Source organism: Dermacentor variabilis, chromosome 5 (genome assembly GCF_050947875.1).
Source record: "Dermacentor variabilis isolate Ectoservices chromosome 5, ASM5094787v1, whole genome shotgun sequence".
NCBI lineage: Eukaryota > Metazoa > Arthropoda > Arachnida > Ixodida > Ixodidae > Dermacentor > Dermacentor variabilis.
In genome coordinates, this window is record NC_134572.1 from 83374955 (window position 1) to 83398549 (window position 23595).

The following is a 23595-nucleotide window of genomic DNA, read 5'->3' on the forward strand; positions in this document are numbered from 1 at the left end:
CAGGTCCAGTGCATCAATGGGCGATCTCTCGGGTAGAGTTGCATCGGACCCCAGCGCGGTCCTGCATACATCCACGGCCAGTTCCGTTGGCACACTAGTAAAAAGCGATTTCACGTCAAAAGAGACCAAGATGTTGTTTTTATTCAGTACGACGTCACGGACTTTGTCCATCAAGTCGTAGGAATTGCGTATGTGAGTGGCACGTTGTCCGACAAGGGGCGAAATGACGCGGTGTAAAAAAAAATTTGTGCATTCAATTTATCCTGCCCTGCTCGTTTCCATCTATGCATGGCTGCCATGTATGTAAAGCGGCACAGAACGAAGGCATGTATTAGTCAAATGAGGTTATCCTCCTTGAGTCCATGATCCCGATTTCATACCCTCCGAACTAAATGAACTGCACTTTCAGTTATAGCAATTAGCTTACCTATAGTCTTGCCATTTGTACCCCCTGACTCAACGATCATGGCCAAGACCTTGATTGAATCGCCTATGGGTATGCGGCAACCGTTTCTTGTATCTAGGTTAATTTCTCTGTCTTCCAACGATGTCTATCCCTTGGGCATTGGACCGCGTTCCTTGGGACTATACAGTAAGAGTTCCGACTTCAATGGCGAGCACCTGAGACCAGTGGGTTCGAGATAGGTTTCGACAGTGTCTATGGCCTCCTGTAAGGCTCCCTCAACCTATCATTGCCTCCTATGCACCATACAGTTATATCGTCAGCATACATAGAGTGTTTGATGCCTTCAATCTCGAGAAGCTTTCTACTAAGGCTGACCATGGCTATATTGAATAAAAAGGGGGAAATGACTGCCCCCTGTGGTGTGCTTCTCTCGCCAAGTTCCAGCAGTTGTGATTTGAGATCGGCCACCCGGAGGATAGCCTTCCTATCCGAGAGGAACGATCTAACATAGTTGTAAAATCTCTCACCCAGATTGAGCCGGGATATCGCGGCTAGGATGTGCGAATGTAAACGTTGTCGAAGGCCTTCTTAAGATCAAGTCCCAAAACGGTCCGAGTGTCGCTAGAGTCATTGTCTATGATTTAGTGCTTAATCAGTTTCATAGTATCCTGTGTGGATAGGTCTGCTCTGAATCCTATCATACTATGGGGTAAATGTCATTATTCTCCAAGAGCCGGGAAACTCGATTCAGGACCGCGTGCTCCGCTACCTTCCTACACAGGATGTAAGCGAGATGGGCCTCAAGTTGTCAACGCTATTTGTTTTGCCAGGTTTGGGGATGAATACTGCGAGAGCAGTCTTCCAAGGCGATGGGACGGTTTCATTCCTCCAAATTTCACTATTTTTTGTGAGGTATGCGATTGATTTATCATCCAGATTTCGCAACGTCTTGTTGGAGATGCCATCCGCCCTGGTGCGGATCTACCATTGAGTCCATGTAGAGCCCCACGAATCTCCTCAACGCCAAACTCCGCATCCAGACAGGAATCGGCCTGGCCCTGATAATCGAGATGTACAGGAGACCGCCCTGACTCGACTGGGAGATATTTGTCAGCAAGCGTGCGGATTAACTCATCCTCGGAGGTCATTCGTGCGGCCTCATGTATGGTTCTACCAATGACATGCCTCTGATTAGACTTAGTATTGGTCTCGTTAAGCAAATGCTTAAGCAAGTTCCAAGTTTTGCCATTACTCATTTGGCCGCCTATCAAATTGCAAACTCGTCCCACTCCTGTGTAGAGAGGGTAATACAATGCTCCTCAATGTGTTTGTTAATCTCAGATATCTTTTTGCGTAGCTTACGATTAAGTCTTTGACACTTCCATCCGTTGAGAATGGACTGTTTGGCCTCTAACATGCAAGACAAGTTGACTTGCCGAAACGTTGGCTCCTGCTTTCACCTTGTTCTCGTCTTGCCCATCGCCTTGGCACAAAGTAGTGGGTTTGAGTCGTAACGTCGGCGGCCGTATGATTTGGGAGTGGAATGCAAAATTGCTCGTGTATGATGCTTTCGGTGGGCGTTAATGAAAATCGAGTGGTCGAAATTAATTTAGAGCATCCCCTCCCCCCCTCCCTTCACCAATGCAATCTCGCAATGGCACTGTGTTGGTGTGAACAAATACCAAATAAATAAATAAATAAATAAATAAATAAATAAATAAATAAATAAAATCCACGTTGCGGCTTCTTCTGCTCATTTGACTGGGATAGAAACATCCAAACTTTTTGGTACGCCATCGGGGCCTGAAGAGGAACGGAGTAATTGTACTCACATTTCGGATCCTAATAGGCATCACGGATTTTGATGTGGCGTACTTGAACTATTCGTACTTTCACACTTGAAGGGGGTTAGTGAAGCAGGTGCTCAACGCGTGAGCAGCTGAGTAGACTCGCCCCTAGCTCCTGCGGTTCGCTGCTTGCGAGTAGAGCCCATTGCCTCACTGCCCACTGTCGATGTTATGTCAGCTCATGTCTGATCGCCAAGGTGCGGCTTCTGATTCCGTAGTATCTAGCATTGTCCGTAGCTCAGGAGCAACTTCATGCGGTTTCTCTCTCTTCTTTGCCATCGTCATTCTCGGGAGAGCAGTACCCGCAAAGCGAGAGAGGAACAAAGAAATCGATCGCGTCCTCGCAAGATAACAAGTGTTGGTGCACCGGCTTTATCTCGAAAAAGAGCGAAGGGCGTATTGCAGCATCTGGGCGAAGGGTGCAGTCGTTTCCTGTATAGGTACCCTGGGGCCTTTCTTATTTGACGTCCTTGCCGAGAGTCCGATAGGATAATTTTATATTTGTTCTTACTCTTGTTGCCCTAAAGGGGTATCTGCTGGAACTAAATAGCACGGCGAAGAGTTGTATGTGTGTACATAATGTGCCTTCTAGACATGTTTGGTGAAGTCATTTTAGTCCTTATTAGGAGCTATTGTACTTTATCTTCTCTTGGACCCCTCATGTATCGTACTTGACAAAGCGTTTGGCCGCTATTGTGGACCTTCTGGTGTTTCTCGGCGGGAAGTCCTGAGGCGCTACAGCACCATCAATGTTGCAATTATATAAAGCCCTATTTTTTAGCTTCCTGTAGTACAGCTTACCTATACTAGGAAATCATTGCACTACAAATATCCGCGGACTTCAGAGGGTGCAAGCGTAAGCACTCAAAACTTGTCTTGCTCTCCCAAAAGCTACGTCACTGATTGCGACAGTGGCCATGGACTGCCAGAGATTCTCTTTTGACTGTCTACATTGCTACATACGTCCTGAAAGCACACATCCTACACCTAATTCGGATTCCTTCACACCATCTTGCTGGCTTTCCAGCAATGAGGCCACATTCAACTTTTGCTAAAGGTATTGCAAGACATCACTCCTACTTGCCAGCACAATTCACGCCTGCTACACGATTATTAGCCACATTGTGATGTCTGTACCGGCCGCAAGTACAGTTGCCAATTCAGGGCATAAAAAAGAAAGCTGGAACAGGCAACTTTGGAATACCTTTACAACGTACACAAATTCCGCCTAAATATCTACACAGATGGTTCTGTAAAACTCAACAGCTCAGCTGCTGCAATCATCATTCCCGCAAAATCTACAGAAATCAAGGTAAAGGCTTCATGTGCTACCACTTCGACGTGTTCAGAACTTGCGGCACTCTGTGTTGCGCTGGATTTCATTAATCAGCAACCACCGCAACAATGGACAGCCTTTAGCGACTCCAAGGCAGCCCTTCAGTGCATACAAAGCCCAATGTGCCACGGACTCAATGAACAAGTGGCCTCAGAAATTCGACAGATATATCATCGCAGCCGTTACAAAACACGAAACATAATATTTAAATGGCTTCCAGAACATTGTAACATCAGCGGGAATGAACATGCCGACGAAGGCATGTTCCCACCAACACCACCAACATCCCACCAACACGGCCAAACTTCTTCCCTGCTAAGGCACCTGAACTGCGCATGAAAGTGGTCAATGTGTCCTCATTCTGTTTTCACGAGCAACCGCTGCGGCGGGCTGGGATTTGATGTCTTGTGATGTACTTCATCCCTATGAGACTCGAACATTTTCACCATTTGTCGTTTGGGCTCGTTGTCTCCGGATATACAGATGCATCTACTCCCTGGACTACCACGACGTGAACAGACCATGCTGTACCGTCTGTGGCTAGGCGTTGCATTTACGAACTCATATGTTTATATGATATGAACTCATATGATTAGAATGGCCAACAGCCCCACGTGCGACACATGCAACAGCGATGGGACGCTCGCACATATTATCTGTGTCTGCCCGCGATATAGTGCCCAGAGACAAGTGTTGTGCAGAGTACTGGAGCAGTTGGACAATCGTCCACTATCAAAACTCAAAGCTTTAGGTCAGTGCTCCGAAAGAACATCTGCGTTGAAGGCCTTACTCGCATTATTAAGGTTCCTGCGGTCTACGGGGCTTCACAACAGACTTTAAGAGCGCCACCCCCTACCGCTACATAGTGTAAGCGCTTCGTTCATGCTCGTCTCTTTTTCTCTCTATCTCCCCCTTCCACTCTATTTCTCGTTTTATCCCCGTTAACCATTCCCTCCGTGCAGGTAGCCGACCGGAAATACGTCTGGTTAATCTGCCTACCTTTCCACAACCTTCTCTTCCGTCTTTCTTATGCTTTCGCTTCGTGCTTCCATAGGTATTACATTCACCACTATTCGTCGCACTTGTTTCTGTTTACCGAAGTCTCGGACAAAGAGTCGTCTGCAAATAAAGTTTATTTCTCTATGTTGTGACAGTGGTGCCCGGTGCCCGTCATTGGGACGGACGGTAGAATGAATGCAAGAGCGTTGCGCGATTTCTTAGCAGGGCTGGTTGCAATAAAGCGCTCAGAATTTCACAAAACTGTACGCGTACACATGTACTAGTTTATTGCTCTTTTACTACTATTAACAATCACGTTTTCTACTTTGACGTTTATTATTGCACAGGAGGTCTCAATTCAGTGTATGACTCTAGCGGCGTGCTCCTGTATTTACCAACCTGCAGTGACGGCATCTGAAAATAATAAAACTTGATTGTGATTCTGAAACTGAAGCGCATTTTGCGTTTCTGTGCTGTTTAGAGATTCAGCTTTCCACTTGCAGTGCCTTATTCGTAGAGGGAAGGTTGGGCTTCTGATTAAAAAAAATGGACAAAAACCGTCAGAGGTGGTTATCAGTGCCAGCGATATTTGTGTGACCGTGAGTATATGTGACCATAGGTGGTCGTACAAGACTGTGCACAATTTGAATGAGTACTCACTGAAATATTTCGATTGGTGAAGTGCTTAGGTGCAGCCGCCGTCAAGTGTCGTGGTGAAACACGTTAACGACAGGTGTACTCGAGCGATACGGTTTGTTACGCGTAATGTGGAGGTTCTGGGTTCGGCTCCCACCGGCGACAAGTTAACTTGTCGTCCACTTTCATTTTCCTTTCTTCATTATTTTCTACATTCCAGTTTCAACCAGATTAAATATCGTCGATGCTTTACTTGACTTCATTGTCTGTTGGTTTTACGTGGTCATGATTAACAAAATCGAGCTCCTCGCTTCTGATTCTTCTTTCGTTTATTCATTGAGACGGTCTTAAATCTAGCAGCATTGACGTTATTAGGTAGTAAGCGATGGTTTATTAGCCAGGAACCTGCTCTCCTAAGATCACGTGTTTCGTGACAGCATCGGGCAAAGAAAAGGATGATCCGCCTACCATGGCTTTGAGTGGCGCTGGCTAACATTCCTAGGATTAGATCTAGTAAACACAAAATACCCAAGTTAGTGAATGAATTGATAGCCGTCGCCGTAGCACAATTGGGCATTGTCGGGGAAGAATACTCGTTTCGTATACTCCGGGGACCCTGATTCGATTCCGACCAGGACCAAAATTCAACAGATTTTCTTCTTAAAGCCATTAATTTAATTTGTTTACAGGAACCTATCTGGGAAATTTGACGTCAGCACAATCATTTTTTGACGTGTTTTCACTTTTTGCGTCGACGGCCATTTCTGGTACAATTTTTCGGTCACGCCGACGTCGAAGGAATTTCGCGTAATGCTTTCGCGATAGTATTTATGTCTTTGGAGAAAGAAGTTTGCATGGACGTTTAACGCGTGGCCTGACGACATGTCCGGTCACACATAGTGTCTTGGAAACTTTTCAGAGAAACAGACAAAGAAAGAAGGCTACCTCCAACTGTCTCTGTTGTAGCTGCCTAGACGCGTCTGTGAAGAAGTTTCTTATGAACTGCCCGCTATATGATCAACCGCGAGAGCGTATGCGTAGTAAGCTGAGCCAAGTGGACAGACATGATTTTATATAACCAAAACATTTGATCGATGGGGATGACCCGCGAAACAAAATTGCGCTTTTACAACTCTACGCAATTTCCTTATGGTCAGCAAGCTAATTGATTTGATTTCATTCGTAGATTTTGTGAACTTACGTAGCGTGTTGAGGACTACTTGAACAATGATGACATTCGAGTGTGCGCGTGTAATCGTGTTTTCATTGCACACTGAACATGAACTTATGTTACGTGGATGTATTTGGGCTGCCTCTTCTGGACCTTACGCCATTGACGTTTCTTTCGTAGGCTTAGCATGTTTGTTTGTTTGTAATATGTGCATGCGTGTTAATAGAAAATGGGGTATCCTCAGTTTCTTACATTTATCTTGAATGTTGGATGGGCTGGAGTAAAGGGCATCTGAAGCACTGGCGAACGTTTGGATAGGTGCACCTATCTTTGGCGAAGGTGGCCTTGTCATCATTGGCGTCTTAGTTTACGGAGTCAGCAGAGTGACATCACTTAGTGTCGCTGCTGCCGACGGCAACACACTTTGATGTCACTCTAATAAACCCTTACAACTAACACGCCAAAGATGACCAGACCGACTTCGACAAAGATAGGTCCACCTACAGAAACGTCAGCCAGCCTTTCTGAGGAATTTTACTCCATTTCATCCAACTTTTATTCTCTATTGCCTGTCCATCGGTCGGCCTCCACCATGGATTTGGATCAAGTCTGTCTTGGGGTAGCTATACTATACTATACTATACTATACTATACTATACTATACTATACTGTACTATTCTATACTATACTATATCATACTATACTATACTACAATACTATACTGTTTCGTTGCAAATTCAAGTTTAAGAATGGTTTTATCATATCGTAACCGCAATCGCACAGAATATTTATTGTGCATGATAGCGGGTACGCTATGATTTGACCATTATTTTTATTTGAGTTCGTTCTATTTTTATTCTCTGCTGCACTACTGATTGAACCTGCTGATTCCTTTTGCGGGTGTTTCATGAAGCGATAACGCACGGTGAAAAAAACGGGCTACCGGTGGCGTTTCTTGCTACAGGATTCACCAGTAGCGTTAGTTGTGCCCGGAATTTATCCAGGCAGCAACAGGTGGGCCGAGGCCCACGGAGTCATCCGTTCTTGCCAGTTACCCGGTAGCCCAACTTCCACCCCGGTGACGGGTTCACCCTTTCTGAGGCTGCAGAGAGCGAGAACCAGTTCAGCCGCCTGTGTCGCGTCCAAGCGACCCATGCTGACAGGAGTCCAGCTACCGTTAACCTGTATAGCTGACTGGTCTTGCCGCAGCTAAGGCAGATACAACTGCCTAGGGCACATCCCCTACACCGGGTCCACAGGAGGGGGGTAGACACCCGCGCAGTTTGCCGGGTGCCGTAACTGAAAGGGCTCCGGTTTTTCCCCCCTCTCTGTCACCGCAGCCCTCCGACTCCAGGCTGCGGCTAGAGCTCCCCCGCTTAGCCGTGCGAGCCTCCGACTCCACTCGCACGTTGCCCGTGACGCACCCCTAGGAGGTGGGGAGAGCTCATCCAGAGGCCGCGACTCCACCTAGGCTGGATTACACGGACACGCCACAATCCGCATCGTTCAGGCACCTCTGGACCATGAATGGTCGCCAGCCTTTCCCTTGACCGACTTACGAGATGAATCGACTGCCGCACTGTGGCCTCCAGTAGACTGGATAACAGGGGCGCGCAACCAACCCCCGGCCCTAACAGTACGGTTTGAACTCTCATTGAACTCTCTCAAGGACGCCATTCCGTGCTGAGGCCTCCGTGCAGCTAGATCACAGGGGTCCGCCAAGCCCCCCGGCCATTTCAGGCTGGTCTGGGAAATGCTCATGCCGTGCTACCGCCGCCCTGACGCAGGCTTACAGAGGTCCGCCACAACCCCCGGCCGGACTGGAGCCACTACAGTCTGAGCTCGTTCAGTCACTCATTCCGTGCTACCGCCGCCCTGATGCAGGCTTACAGAGGTCCGCCACAACCCCCGGCCGGACTGGAGCCACTACAGTCTGAGCCAGGGCTATCATTCCATGCTGAGGCCTCCAAGGCTGGATTACAAGGGTCCGCTACAACCCCCGGCCGATTCAAACTTTGGTCTGCGTTCACCGCTTGGGAATGCCCTAGTGAACTTTGCCCTGGTGACTGTCCTTGAAATAAGTCGGTTGGTAGAGGAACGGCCGACATCATTCGTGAGTGAAACGATCAACGCCTTGCCCCCAGGCGATAGGTTACAGGGACTCGCCACAAGTCTCCGGCATGGACCAGCCATGGCACTGTAGATTGCCACACACTTCAAGCGTGTGGCAAACGGTGAAGCTTCTTGAAAAAACAACGATTTGCGAAGTACTGCGTTCATTACATTTATCCCTCTTTTATTGGAAACAATGCACCTGCAATATACATAACCTCTGCTTATCTGGAAGAACTAAAAACGAAAGTTTAGCCACATGATCTAGTAGAAGTGTGGATATAAACCTTTCTGTCTTCTCTTAAACTGATGTGAATATTCTTACTTTTGCTTTTGCAAGGTTAATGTCTAATTTAAATATTTATTTTTCTTTAGTTGTGCTTTCTTTTACCTGTATTCGCATTAATTCTTTATATGTAACTGATATCACCTGATTGTTGGCCTTTTGTGCGCAGTAGGGTTGTGCGATTATCCGAGGCCATCACCAGCGCGCCGTCGACTTCGTGCAGTACAAGTCGCCCCCACAACAAAACAGCATGCGCAATCACGCACCCAGCAGCTGAACGCTGGCGCAAGTCCTCAGTATGCATACGTTTATTACTAAATACACTATCGAAATGTGAACTTTTCGCTCAAAGCGCAGCATATGCAGGTCTTGCTCGTCGCACTTTGCGCTCGTATTTTTCTTTTTTGTTTTAATGCCAAAGCTACTTAATTAGCCGGAAGTGGTGCCCAAATGATGGGGAGTCGGTTTTTTTTCCCCATCAAAGTCTCCGTGTTCGGAAACCTCAACAAGGAAGTTACAGAATTACAAGAAGCACAATGATTACGCCACTTATAGAATCCTGATATAGCCGGCATACGTCGCCATCACTGCCCTTGAGAACAACGCCGGCGGCAAAGTTCTATGCAGTGCAGAAGATACCACGTGTACGTACTCATAGCTGAGGCGACGCGCTCCTGCTGCGCTACTTTCATGACGGCGAAGACTTTGAGCTAAGAGGTCTGTCCCCGAAGTTCACACAGTGAGTCAGCAAAAAAAGTGCAGAGCGTGCTGCATTACCTCTCTTGAGTCGAAAGATCCCGTTTGACATTTAGTGTGAGCCGGAGTTTGACAAGGCGGTATTTTATGCGCACACTTTTTGTGGAAACCATTTTTAGTCATTGTCGAGATGAATATCGATGAACTGATGGAACAAAGTATCAATACAAAATTTCTTGAGAAATTGGACAAGAATGATGCAGAAATTTATGAAATGTTGCAGAAGCCCTAAGGAAAGGATGCACTAAAGGGAGGAACTGTGTTCAAGTAGATAAAGCTTGTTTGAGAAGGACGTGAAAACCACAAAACGATGCAAGGTCAAGACACCCCTCTAGATCATGCGACTCTAAAAATATCAATCGTGCACATTCTCTTGTTCTCAGCGATCGCGGAACGACTGTGAGAATGATATCGCAAGCACTTCGCTTGAGAAAGTTGTCTGTTAACAGGATTCTGTAGGACAATTTGGAAATTCAACAGGTTCACACCAAGATGGCGCTGGAACTGCTGGCTCCTGGGCGTAAGTTGCAATAAAAGGAATGTTGCGTCCATTGGAAAACTTCAGACGACAGTGATGAATACTTGCGAAGGTTCGTCACTGGCTACAAAACTTGGATTTACGAATACGACATAGAGCTGATGTCGCCAAGCAAGCGGGACGGGAAAAAGAAAATTGAGTGAAGGCCAATAACAACGCTGAAGAATAGAGAAAAAATTAATGTTGACGGTTATTTTTGACGGCCATGGAATGGTCCGCCAAGTATTTGTACACGAAAACCAACCTGTCAAGGCAGCTTTCTACGTGGTGTTCCTGAAGTGTCCTAAAGGTATTGTGAAAAGAGAACAAGGTGAAAGCAGGAGCCAACGTTTCAACAAGGGGACTTGTCTTCTTCAAGGCCTTGAAGAAGACAAGTCCACTTGTCGAAACGTTGGCTCCTGCTTTCACGTTGTTGTCGTTTTGCTCATCGTCTTGAATTTCCATTTCCCGCATTCCCGGCGTTTTCCCTAAAGGTATTGTGTGCGGCATGCTACCAAGTTCGTTGAAACAGGGCTGTTGGATTCTGCACCAGGATAATGCTCTTGCGCAGCCTGCCTTGATAGTTCACGGGTTTGTTTTAGTAATGTCTGCTGTCGGGCTAGTTGACACATGGCTAGAAATGGTTTTAAGCGCAAAATAAGACACGGAGAAGGAATCGACACGGACAGTTGAGGACATGCAATTACATTACTGCGCTAGAATACACTCCCTTCTCTCCGTGTTCAGCCCCTTGCTACTTTGTTTTGTTCCCCAAATGCGAACTAGTGCGTTGGAGGTGGCATTTTGGTATGTGACGACAATTGAAAAGGAGACAGCATCCCTGCTGAAGCGCTTAACAGAAGAGGACTTCTAAGGGTGCTTCCACCAATAGAAAAGGTGGAACCGGTGCATTGTGTCTAATGAGGTGCATGTTGAAGCTGACCACATTGATGTATCTGAAAGTTTCTAAAAGTAGTTTTTTAGAACGTACTGCATGCATTTTTGGGTCGGACCTTATGCAATTGTAATAATGAGCTCACAATAATTGAACGCATACGATTGTCCCACATCCCGCATATGCGTTTGCGCGAGCACCATACAGGCGCTGCTGCATTATTTAAAGGAAACCGAACTGCGCGAGTGAGTGTGGTCGTAGTTACGGAACACACTTTGTCTGCTCAGACACATTTTTTGTTCCTATAGGGGTCGATATTTTCTAGCAGTGCTTCCGCTTGTTGTTATGTCACTCTTATCACCCACCATTCACGGCCGGCGGATGCCATTGACACCGCTGGCGGAACGTTGCTCTAACCACTGTCGAAGCGCAAAAGCGTGAAAAGGAATAGCATCGAAAAGGGCACCGCTACAGAACCTCGGCAAATACAGGAAGGGTTGGAACGATTCGATTCTTTGCCGATGCTATTCCTCTCACTTTCACTCACTGTTCTAGGCAACGAGATATTTCATCTTGTCACTAGTTTTAGATGAGTGTCACTTACGCTCCACTTCACTCAGATTTCACGCGCCAAGACAATGCAGGGAACTGTGTTGATTTCACAATTTCGATAAGCGCGACTTCTCAAGACACTAGCGACGTGCTTAGAATTTGGATGCAGAACGACACACAAAAAAGGAAACAGTTGGAAACACGACCACGCTTCGCTCAATCGACTTTCTAGCGGAGCGAGAGAATCTTTCTACGTTCCGCTGCGAGCTTGAGCATTGTGCGCATGCGCACTAAAGTTCTTGCTCAGCGGCTTTCTGCAAATTGCTAGGATACAATGGTCTGAGTGGAGTGGACCATAAACACTCAGCCAAAGCGCTCTATTATTCCACTTTTTCATTCCATACTCTAACTCGCGCGAGTAACTCTAACTCGCGCAACAAGTAAGCGGCACCACGATCTCTCGAAAACACTGTCTTCAAACGCATTCCGCTTGCCGCGGCTTTTGCGGTTCCGAAACCTGTAAATGCTACCCGCCGTCGGGCCTGTGTGCACAGTTCCCTTGTGCGTGTGGCCCTCGAACGCAAGCTGGGGAATGTCACAGTGGAAGCGTTGTCAACGGATGCCTGTATGCATAGGCGCTTCTGTCGTCGGGGCGCTTTAAAAAGGGCATCGACGCATTCGAGCCAAAATGCAGCCCCCTTTTGCCCCGTTCTGTTTCAACACTTCGAGAATCCCCTCCTCCTCATTCCCCCCCCCCCCCTACTCCGTCGCAGCCCAGGTCCAGTCACGCCTAGCGCCATGTTTATTGTGACTGATGGCGCCGCGCCGACCCGCGCACTTAGCGGACAGCGCTGTCGCAACACTGACAGCTGCGCTCCTCAGCAGAGCAGTGTGCAACACCGACGCCGCACGCTATCCGTCTTGTCGTCGCGCAAGCTCCTTGAACTCACGCCAGCAGCCCATCGAGCGCGGCGGGCCTCCCCTCTCAAGCGGTGGCTTATATACAGATCTCGTTGCACCGTGTGCGTCATATAAATATATCTCGTGAACAGGGAACTAGCAGGGCTCGGTAGCGACTCGATTAAATCTGCTAAAACCGATTTATCTGCCACTGGCTGAATTGTATATGACATATGGGGCCCTATAACGTAAAACTATTCCAATACGTTTTTTATTCCAATCTCCTGACGTCAAATTTGCGTAACCGCCGACGCAAGTATCGGGCGGTCAGCCGCAAGGTTGTCTGAACAGACTAATCAAACGCTCTCCTCGTTCATAGGAGGTTACATTTGTTTGCTTGAAAAACGAATAACATTGCCTACACTGAGCGACTTGTTTTATCTAATTGGCTGACAAGAGGCGAGGAGCACGCTCAAGTGGAGAGGGATTCGATGAGGTCGAGCCACAGCATTGAAAATTGATAACCGGATGAAGATGGTGGTGCCGGCGTCTGCGATTGGTCCGCTTTCTTTTACTTAGCTTGCGGTGGCTGGTCGAAAATCGCGGTGGCATGCAACGGAAGCTTACGCTAAAACGGAAGAAGTATGCTAAAACAGATCTTCAGCAAAGAAGATTTGGCAGACCGAGGTCGTAAACGTACCGAAAGAGCTCGAAAACGTTACACGGCCAGACAAAAAGTTTTATTATACGCCAATAAACCCATGCCCTCTGGAAGGTGCAAGTAGCCAGTGCATGAGCGATCGGCGGCAGCCATCTTTTATTCCTTTCGGAAGGCGGCAGCCTGCGGCTATTCAGAAGAAAATTCAGTTTTGTTCGGCATAATAATGCATCTTGAACGCGTACACGTCACTTTAACGCGGTGAGTTTTTACGGTTTTGTGACGTCGCGTGACAGGCAGGTAAAGTGGGTGCAGCCTGAAACTTTTGAACAATAGCCGAGGGCTAATGGCGAAAAGGCGTTGAATCAGAAATATATGTTTTTCTTTTGTTCGGTCAAACCATGCATAATCAGTGTGGGTACGTCATATCAGATAGGGAGCTATCACGGTTTTCGTGACGTCGCATGACAGAGAGGTGAAGTGGGGGTGGTCCAAAAAATTGTTTGACCAATCGTGGAGGGCTGATTGCAGAGTTGGAATAGAGAACTTTGGAATAGTTTTACGTTATAGTGCCAATGCATACGACTCTCACTGTAAATGACAACTAAGGGAGGTCCGCGCCTCAAATGTACTGCACTACTGGATGTGACAGTCGTTGCTGTGAAGGTTTCCGGACTTAATTTCGACCACACAATTTTTTAAACGCGCACCCAATTTCAAAGAGAGTGGTGGCCGGCAACATGTCTTGCAGGGTTAAGTCCACTTTTAGAGACTTTGTACACCGCCAGGTAGAGCATTTACACTTTGCTTGGCGCGCAATGAAGAGTCGGCCCTAGGGACAGCATAGCTAATAATTTTGATAGCTATTTTGAAAGAAGTGCATATTGGATTCGATTTATTTTTGACAGCCATTCGGTGGGGAGTTTCGGCTCCCTTATCGTCCGTTCCTATGAAGGTCCCTGAAGACGTTACTGAAATATAAAACACTCTGCTACCCATATGTATCTTTCGCAACTGGACGTTGTAAACTCGCTACGTGTGGTAAAGTATGCCGTACAAGCCCATCCATCTCTCTCTCTTTTATTCTGCGTGAGAATAGCCACTGACGGTGTGAAGCGTCTTCTGTTCGACTCACGTGACTACCATCACCGATCTATTATATATAGAAATTGGCGCAAAGCAATCTTGAACGCATGAAAAATTCGGTGTATGGGCTCCTGATATCGAACTGAATTGTCCATTCAGGATTCTGAGGGCCCTTCTGAACGCCCGACCTTAATGGTAATGGATTGTTGGCCGCGCTCTTTTCATGAAAACCCTTTTTTGAGCTAGTCTGAAAGTGACATGCCGAAGCATGCATTTCAGGCGCCTTTGTCCAGGTCGAGACGCTGATGGCGTAAATTTTAAGTCATATTCGAACTTTCCTCGACACACGAGAACCCAGAACATATTTCACATTTGTTGCAAAGTCACTTCAGCAATGCTCACTATTCCTGCAGGGAGCAAGGCCGGGACCGGACAACTCTCGTGCCGGATACATGTCACTGATTTTATTCCATCAGCAGCACGAGATGGTCGTTAACTTGCAACTAACTTGATGTCCAATTTCGTTGTGATGCTGGGGTTTCTTCTTGTCCCATCCTTAAATGGAAACCACATGCCAGCTACCTAAAACTGCTTTATTTTTTTACCACCAAATTGTAGGGAGCAGGACGGCGGTCATTCTTACCACCCATCTACCTTTGGTACTGGCTTGCCGCGGCACTATACCGGCGTCTATGAGACTGCTCCCGCTAAGGATGAAAAATTGTCAAGCTGAGTAATCGTAACTTTTCAGCATTTCTACAGTGTCAAATCCACTATAGGGTAAAGCTGGCATAGGCAAAATTAAATATGAAAGCGGGGTTTGGAATATCGGGGGGGGGGGGGGCGGGGAGGTGAATGCTCAAATTTGACAGTGCGCAGATTTTTCTGCACCTCTTGCATAGCTAGGCCAACTACATATGTACTTGGCCTAGCAACAAACTAGCATGCGCAGTATCACATTTTCGACAGACAGCCAAAGAAGCTAAAGAACATTATTTTCATGTAACGCTGCCTAACTTTCTGACAAACAGCCCTCAGCGATTCTGGAACCACTTCCGCCCTACTAAAGGCACGTTATCGAACTTGTCTCCTGAGGAAAAAACTAACAAAGCTAATGCGTACAATAACTATTTTCACTCGAACTTCACAAAAGATGACGGTAACCTGTCAGGCTTGAGTAGCAGTTCAACATCTCACATCGATCCTTTAATCATATCTGACGCTGGTATCCTCAATATGTTGCTCACCCTTGACCCTAAAAAATCATGCGGACCAGATAACATTCCAAACCATTTTCTAAAGAGATACGCAGAGTGGTGCAGCCGATACTTGGGCCTCATATTTCGAAAATCTCTATCACAATCATCCTTACCCGACGACTGGAAAAATGCTAAAATCATCCCAATACACAAAACAGGAGACACCTCATTGCCCTCTAAATATCGACCAATATCTCTGACTAGCACCGCTTGCGAGATGCTCGAGCATATCATACTTAAACACCTAACAAACTTTCTTGACACTCACAATTTATTAACGCCACACCAGCACGTATTCCGCCATGGATTGTCAACCGTCACGCAGCTTACCGAAGTTGTGCATGACCTCGCATTTAACATCAACAGCTGTAGCCAGACTGATATAATATTATTAGACATTTCGAAAGCATTTGATCGCGTATGCCAGAGTAAATTATTAACAAAATTGCGAGGTTTTATTGGGAATGGGGAAATTTTAGACTGGGTAACAGATTTCTTAACAAACCGGACACAATTCGTACTATTTCAGCATGTGGAATCTGCGACAGAATCAGGCGTCCCCCAAGGATCCGTGTTGGGGCCACTGTTATTTTTAATTTTCATCAACGACATAACCAGAAATATTGACTGTAACATCAAACTGTTTGCTGACGACTGCATCATCTACCAAACAATCAACACCTACGAAGACCATGTTTCGCTTAGCAACTCACTAGATCAGCTAAATGAATGGTGCAAAAAATGGCAAGTGACGATTAACACAACTAAGTCAGTTTGCATGACTGTAACAAAAAAAAACAACCTTACGACTTTCCGTACTTTATTAACGGCACAATGCTAACGAAAGTTCACCAGCATAAATACCTAGGCATCACTCTAACTTCTCACCTGAGATGGGTGGCGCACATTGCCAACGTTACCTCGAAGGCATTACGCAAGCTGTTTTATCTCCGAAGATGTCTCCGCCTCGCACCAACGTCGACTAAGCTTCTCGCGTATACTACTTTCGTTAGACTGGTTTTAGAGTACGCTAACACAGTTTGGTTTCCCCATTCAGTAACTAACATGACGAAACTGGAAAAAGTACAGCGAAAAGCGCTGCGGTTTATTTACAAGTACAAGCGCACAGATTCACCCACTAACCTTGCGGCTATATCGGGTTTAACGACGCTCTCATCAAGAGCAAAGCAAGCACGGCTCAAATTTTTGTTTAACTTGATTCACAACTATTATAAGATAGACCTAACAAAATACATATGTTTTTCGCAGTCACGATCATCGAGACATAAACATGTACACGCTTAACAGAATATTCATGCCATAATGACACATTCATGCACTCTTATTTCCCCCTCGTGATAAGGGAATGGAATCACCTCGATCCTTCAGTCATTTCTGCAGACTCATTATCTCAGTTCACATCACGGTTAGAATCCATATCAAACAATCGGTAACGCATTTTTATTCACATAACATGCTTTGCAACTATTGTAAGCCATGCTGGTTATCGTTAAGGTGTTTACTATTATTTTTGTTCCCGTTTGCTGTCCTTTTCATGATGTATTCTCTGTATTGCTGCGCATGTCTCCTAGAAATGTGATATCTATATTTGTTGTTTTTTTGTGTATTCTTACCTTGTTCCTTTACGTTCCTTGTTTGGTTTATTGACACACAATTTGTATGTGCACGTTTATTACCATGTATTTCATTTTTGTATGTCCACCTGCTACGGTCCCTGATGGGACTGGCAGTATTGAAAATAAATAAATAAATAAATAAATAAATAAATAAATAAATAAATAAATAAATAAATAAATACGTGTCAGCAATGCCAGCATGGAGGAGGGGTGGGAGCCAGACCTCCAGCTCTTGCTCCCACACTCCTCCCCCGGCTATGTATCCGCCATTGGTATGAACTTCAATGCTGCGAAGCAGCACGAAGAGTCCGACAACTCAACAACATGACACTTTTCGCTGTATGACTGGCACTATAAGTCTGTTTTTCCGCCTCCTGCGCCACAACCAGCCTACATTACATGAGAAAGGAGGCGCTCGAGCGGAGCTACCTGCACCTTGACTAAGCCGCTTTAAGTAGCTCGGACACTTTTGGTAATTACTGTGCAGTCCCAGTCGATGCTACAAAAAGCAGCGTGAATTGTTTTGCGGGCAAGTCGACTGGCTATTGACAAAATACCGCACCCTTGTTACGCGCTCTTGCAAAAGCTTGTCCGTGCTCGCGCAGCACTCGTAATTGTAGTCTTCCTCTACGCCGCCCTCTCAAACCGTTGACGTCAAAAAGAAAGCGCGGGTTTACTCGCATTCGAGTTAGTTATCTTGAGACTTCTTGGTCGGTCGGTCGGTTGGTTGATTGGTTGGTAACAACTTCATTGAATCATCCGGCATTTTTTTTTTGTGACCCGGGCTCAGGTCTTCCACGACGGAACGTCGAGATCGTGTCTCAGCGCCGCCTCACGGGCCTGCTGGACGACCCATAGTTGGTCGCCGAGGTCGGAGCTGCGCAGAGCGGCGGTCCTCCTCAGCGATATGCTCTCGGAGTTTAACTCGTTTTTGCGTTAGGTGTTAACATTCTCAAAGCATGTGTTCAAGTGTAGCCGTGCCCTGTTCACATATCCTACATGCGCCTTCTTTGTGTACTGCAGGGAATATCCGTCTGAGGTGAAACAGGTTTGGGAACATATTTGTTTGTAGTTTGCGTAGGGCCGCTGCTTGTGCACTGTTTAGGTCTTTGTGTAGTGGTGGAAGTGTTCTGGCTTGTTGGTACATATTTGTGATGTCGTTGTATCTGGTCAGTCTGTCTCGTTCGGCTCGGAGGTCTTGACGAGTGGCCGACCGGGCGTGGTCCGTCAGCTCTCGTGCTCTGCGATGGGCTACCTCGTTGAGGTTCGGGGATGCCTGGTCGCCCGTGTTCACGTGAGCAGGGAACCATTCGATTAGGCTCGGGTGGTCCTTGGGGTGCATCTTCTCTTAAGGATGTTGTTGGCTTTGTGCGAAATGCGTCCTTTGGTAAAGTTTGATTTCTTCGTGTTGTGTCGGTCCGCCGTACCCCTTGGGTGGTCCAGCACCCCGTACCCCTTGGGCGTACCCCTTGGATGGTACAGCAGGAGTACCGACTTGTTGGAGGAACATGGTAGGCCCGTCGCCGTGAGGAACTCCTCTACCTCGCGGACGGATTCTTGAAGTTTGTTCTCTATCTGGCCGTCGCTTCCGCTGCTGCTCCTGATCGTGATGTCGTCCGAGCAGATGGTGTGGTTGACGCCGTCCACTTCTTGTAACTTCCACGGAAGGTCGAGCATCACGAGGTTGAAGAGCAGGGGGGATATGACCATGCCCTGCGGCGTTCCCTCACTGCCCATGTTCAGTTCTTCTGTTTCCATGTCTCCGGTAATAAGCATGGCTTTTCAGTCCGTGAGGAAGTCCCTGATATAGTTGTATGCTTGGAGGCCCAGTTTCAGATTGGAGATTTGGTCCAGGATGGCGGAGTGCGTCACGTTGTCGAATGTTTTTTCTAGATGGAGGCCGAGGATTATTACCATGGTGCCCTGGGTTCGGTCGCATAGGATCTGTTCTTTGAACTGTAGCATGGCGTCCTGCGTGGAGAGGTAAGCGCGAAAAGTAATCATAGTGTGTGCATAGGCATGTTTCTCTTCCAGGTGCGCGTTGATGCACTTGAGGGGGACGTTTTTCATGACCTTCCCGACGCAAGATGTCAGCGAGATCGATCTTAGCTTTTCGAGGCTCGAGGGCTTTCCAAGTTTAGAAATGAGGATGACTTTGGATGTCGTCCATCGGAGTGGGATTTTGCCTTTTTTCTAGCAACCGTCGATGAACTCGGTTAGCTTGTCGATCAATTTGTCATCTAGGTTTCTTAGGGATTTGTTCTTTATTTTGTCTGGCCCGTTGCCGATTTGCCGTTGAGTCCGTGCAACGCCGTTCTGATTTCGGCTGTGCTGAAGGGTTTGTTTACGGCGGGGTTCGGCTCGCCCCAATAGTCCCGTTGCTTAACTGTGGATTTTTCAGGTAGGTATTTGGTTCTCAATTTTTTTATGACACTGTTTCGGTCCGTTGTGTTTCTCTCTGTGTGGAGAAGCCAGCGCAAGTTGTCTCGTTGGTTGGATTTACTCTTGCTTTTGTCTAGGAGATGTCAGGGGAGCGTTCACGTCTGACCGTTGTGAATTTGACCATCCATGGACCTCGTTGCAGACCTCGCCCCACTGTTGCCTGCTCAGCGTCTGAAACTTGTGATGAAAACTTATCAGTAGATCATTCAAGCAACTGCCGTTTATTGGGAACTTTACTGCATACTCTTAGTTCTTGTTTCTCTGTAAGTGGTTTAGAAGTTCAATAGTCGCCGCCTTTTTAAAAGTTAAGCGGTCACTATTGTTTTATTGTACCTGCTAAGAAACTTCTTTCTTGTGGCCTTTGCGTTGGATAAATTTTTTGACGCGTGGTTTCTCGGTATAAACATATATGTTATAGCGGATTCTGTGCATCAGCATCATTCTCTACTATCGGTCATAATATGAATACGTATTATTACCTTAGCTTCTTTGTTGTCGTCGTAATAAGATTTGACTTGATGGGATAGTTTAGACAGTCGGTTATAACAGGACATCATCAACTGCGCGAATCTACGTGCATACCTTCAAACGGAATATAGTGTATTATATTTGCAAAGCCTTTCATTTGTGCGCGGTGTTTGTCACTAGTCGAGGGCTTTTTACTATCATCTCGTTTGCCCATGCACGGGAATTGTTTTCACACACGATTGCATTGTAAGTCCAAGTCCCAATTAAGGACTAGTGACGGCAAAGGTACAAATCCCAGCTCTATAGAGTTTATTTTTGTGAATGCCCAAAATAAAAAGAAAACAAGGTTAGGATGCATTTGCCAAATTTTAAAATAGTTATCATTGATACAACACCCGACAACCTACACAAATTACTCGTATCAAACTCAATGAGCAGAATGAATGTAAAGGCTACATCGCAAGTGAAGCTACGGTTGTTCAAAACAGTTCCAACCTGATGAAAATGGTATAACGATTCAAATAGCGCTGCTCTGCAGTATTTGAAAGCTCTAAACGGGAGAATCCTTCTTTTAATCATATCATTTGCAGAAAAAATAGCTACAGGGGCCATGGTGTTTTTGTAATGTGAAATCATGTGGCGTCTGTTCTTTATTTATCTTGTTGATTCCTGCCATGAGCCTGCGAATGTATTCTCTTCTGCTGCTCTAGAAAGGCCTGCAGGTGGTGGATTTCAGTAGCCCTTTTCTTCGTATTCATTCCGGCGCCGAAATACATGCGAGAGATTACGAAGAATTGAAAAGCAGAACTGAAATTGCTCTATTTAATGAAGTAAGTGACCACCTAAAGTTACCAGCCCCACAGTGATAGAATCTTTGCATTAGTGAATAGCCAATTGAGTTAGTATCAAGTAAGTAGCGTTTCGCATTCGCTAATACCTCGCACGCAAAGTGCTTGGTTATGAATAGCGAATTGGCCAAGTTTGTGAGGTCTCACATTTGACAGTATCACGCAGATACAAAGTACAAACTTATAGAAAACTTCACGTGCTTGTAGCAATTCATACATCTGAGCCCCATGCGCGCAATAAGTCATGTCAGACACGCGGTAAAAGTACCATGTAAGCCTGTACATGGCCTTTGCGTGACGCTGCTATAAAGGAAAAACACGAACTTGCAACTAGGAGCTCCACAGTAGTAGCAGTAGTCTTCTGCGATGAGCACGTCAATGCGAAAATTTAGGTTCTGCGCATCGTTGAATTAGGCGACATTTTCTGAAATTAGGATAAGAGCAGCTCGCCCTTCTAGCGCTCGCATAATAAAATCCTTCCTGTTAGGCATTCTTTGAAAGATGGTGCGCTATGTGCCAGGCATAAAAACAGAGAATGGGCACTACTGTTTTCTTACATATTTGTGCAGCTGCGCATTTGTGCTGTTGCAGGGTGCGTTGAATTTGTGCTCAGTCATGAGCGGGTCTGAAGGCTTGTTATTTTCTCCGCAATTCACTTCTTGATATTATCTTAAATACGCGCAAATGCACGTTGCACATGTTTAAAAATAACTTGTGGTCGTGATAGAGACGCTCTCTGTAATTTTTCTAGTTGGGCATGAAAAACCTTTCTTGGGAATTATGCTGGGACAGAAGGTGAGATTTACTGAGAAGGAGCTGTTCGCATCAACAAAATTGTCCCCACGTGCGATCTGAGGGATACGAGCGCTGTTGCGGCTCTGCTTCGGCGCCCACGGCAACTGCTTGCTAATCTGTTAGCAATAAATGCCTATTTATGGGAGGAGGGAGGTGAATTCCGTAAATGTCTGCCTTGCGGACATGTCCATCTTGTATGCTGCTGAAGTGCTGATTAGCTGGGAGCGCCTGTATCCTTCTGACGTGCACCCCAGCTCAGCCAGTTAGAACTTCAGCAGCAAACGAAACGGACGTGTTCACTAGGTGGACACTTATAGAATACCCCCCTCCCCCACCCCCAGTATTAGTAGTCGAGCTGCTCTAGAAACCACATCTCTCCAGCAAGAGCCCAAAACCCGGTATTCAATTAAAGTTTTATAGTTATCTTTACTGAATGCAGGCGCTCCATTGTAACAGAGTACAATTTTCAAGAAAATGTGTGTGGGGGGCGGTGGATTTTTTTCTCTAGGAGCGCGTAGCAATGGGACTTCGAGAAACATTATCCACTAGCGCATTTCTACAGCAACCAATTTTTTGTTTTGAATGACTGCTTCGCTATCGGAGAAAGATACATCACTTGTGACATAGTGTAGACGCATTGCAAGCTAGCTGCTGAGGCGTGTATTCATTTTTATAAAATTAACTTGAAGAAACAAAATGCATAAACATTTTGCATAACTTGCGACGTAATGTGACCTAAATAACAATTTCACTATATCTACATTTTTTTCTGCATGAGTGAATTGATGTTCGTTGAATATTCGATTCAGAAACGGACTTTTATTATTAGATTTTCACATTCAGCGTTTCTTATTCTATTTCTTTTATTTCGGAAAAAGGACCCGTTTATGTCTTTTATGACACGGTTATCCTGCGGTGACATACTAATGTGCCAGATAACTATCGTGCTGCTACACATCACGATGGCAAAGTCGTCAACGTTTCCTGTTTCTCCACTAGAACGCATCTTTCGTTACGTAAGGACAATTATTTTTGTATTCCCCATTTATGTTTCTATATCGAAGGTGACATCCGGCTTCGCATCCATCTACATAATATGCCTGTTCCTGTTTTCTAGTACCGATCTATTCAAAATCTGCCTTTCTACTTCACCGTAGAGATCACTGACCTTAACGCTGGTCCTGTGCATACGGCTTCTGCAGTGAATAATGAAGGGTGGTTAGCTGCATGCCAAAAAATAGGAGTAGTCCAGGAGGCCATATGTAGCCATGCTGTAAAGAAGTACTTTCTGCAGAACTATACATACTGAAACAAAGTAACACCGAGACTGACAGTACCATTTGTTTTGTTAGATTTGCAGATATAGATAAGAAAGTCAGCAGGCTTCAGCGATTTCTCCAGTTTTCAGCTCACCTGTTTCAGGCTGTCAAAGTGCTCACCACCGTGTAATTATCAAGAACAGATTCTTTGCGGTGTGCACTACGACGTCCTTTGTAGGCCTGTAGAGGGGTACAAATTTCATACATAGGTGCCACAATCCTCATAATCTCAAAAAGATTTCAACTAAGAATCCCCCTAATCTTCAAAGCATTTCATCTTCTCGTTTAACATTCTGACCCCTAGACGTTTAAGAAATTTGCACATGCTCATTCAAGAGTACGCTCCTGATTCGTAGGGACAATCCCGTACGTCTGAAAGAACCACGTCATTGCGATAGATGAAACGGAAACACTATAGGTAGAGCTATCTGTTATAGGGCTCACATTGAAAAGCGTCTCGTACAACGAAGGGATAAAGAAAAAAAGTGCATCGTCAAATCATGAGAATGAACATATTGTCGAAGACCCTTGGTCAATGACAAACAATACGTGGGAATGAAAGCCTTCGTTGAGTTAGCCACCCCGGGGGCCTGCAACAAGGGGAGAATGAGGCACACTTCCTATACATTTATTTCATGTTTTGCCCTAGCATTGATCCCCGAAGTGATCA

General features: G+C 45.9%; 1 protein-coding gene across 3 annotated transcripts in view; it reads right to left on the reverse strand.

Moving 5' to 3' along the window:
- Positions 1-23595, reverse strand: part of LOC142582897 (cholinesterase-like) — a 74228-nt gene that overhangs the window by 41175 nt on the left and 9458 nt on the right. Inside the window, exon 1 of one of the 3 annotated variants that reach the window (XM_075693005.1) lies at positions 2239-2475. The exons of the other annotated variants lie outside the window; for them this stretch is intronic. Within the exon in view, the coding sequence (XP_075549120.1) occupies positions 2239-2259 (21 nt within the window). The 5' untranslated portion in view covers positions 2260-2475. Of the gene's footprint in view, positions 1-2238; positions 2476-23595 lie in introns of those variants that run through there. 3 annotated transcript variants of the gene reach the window in all.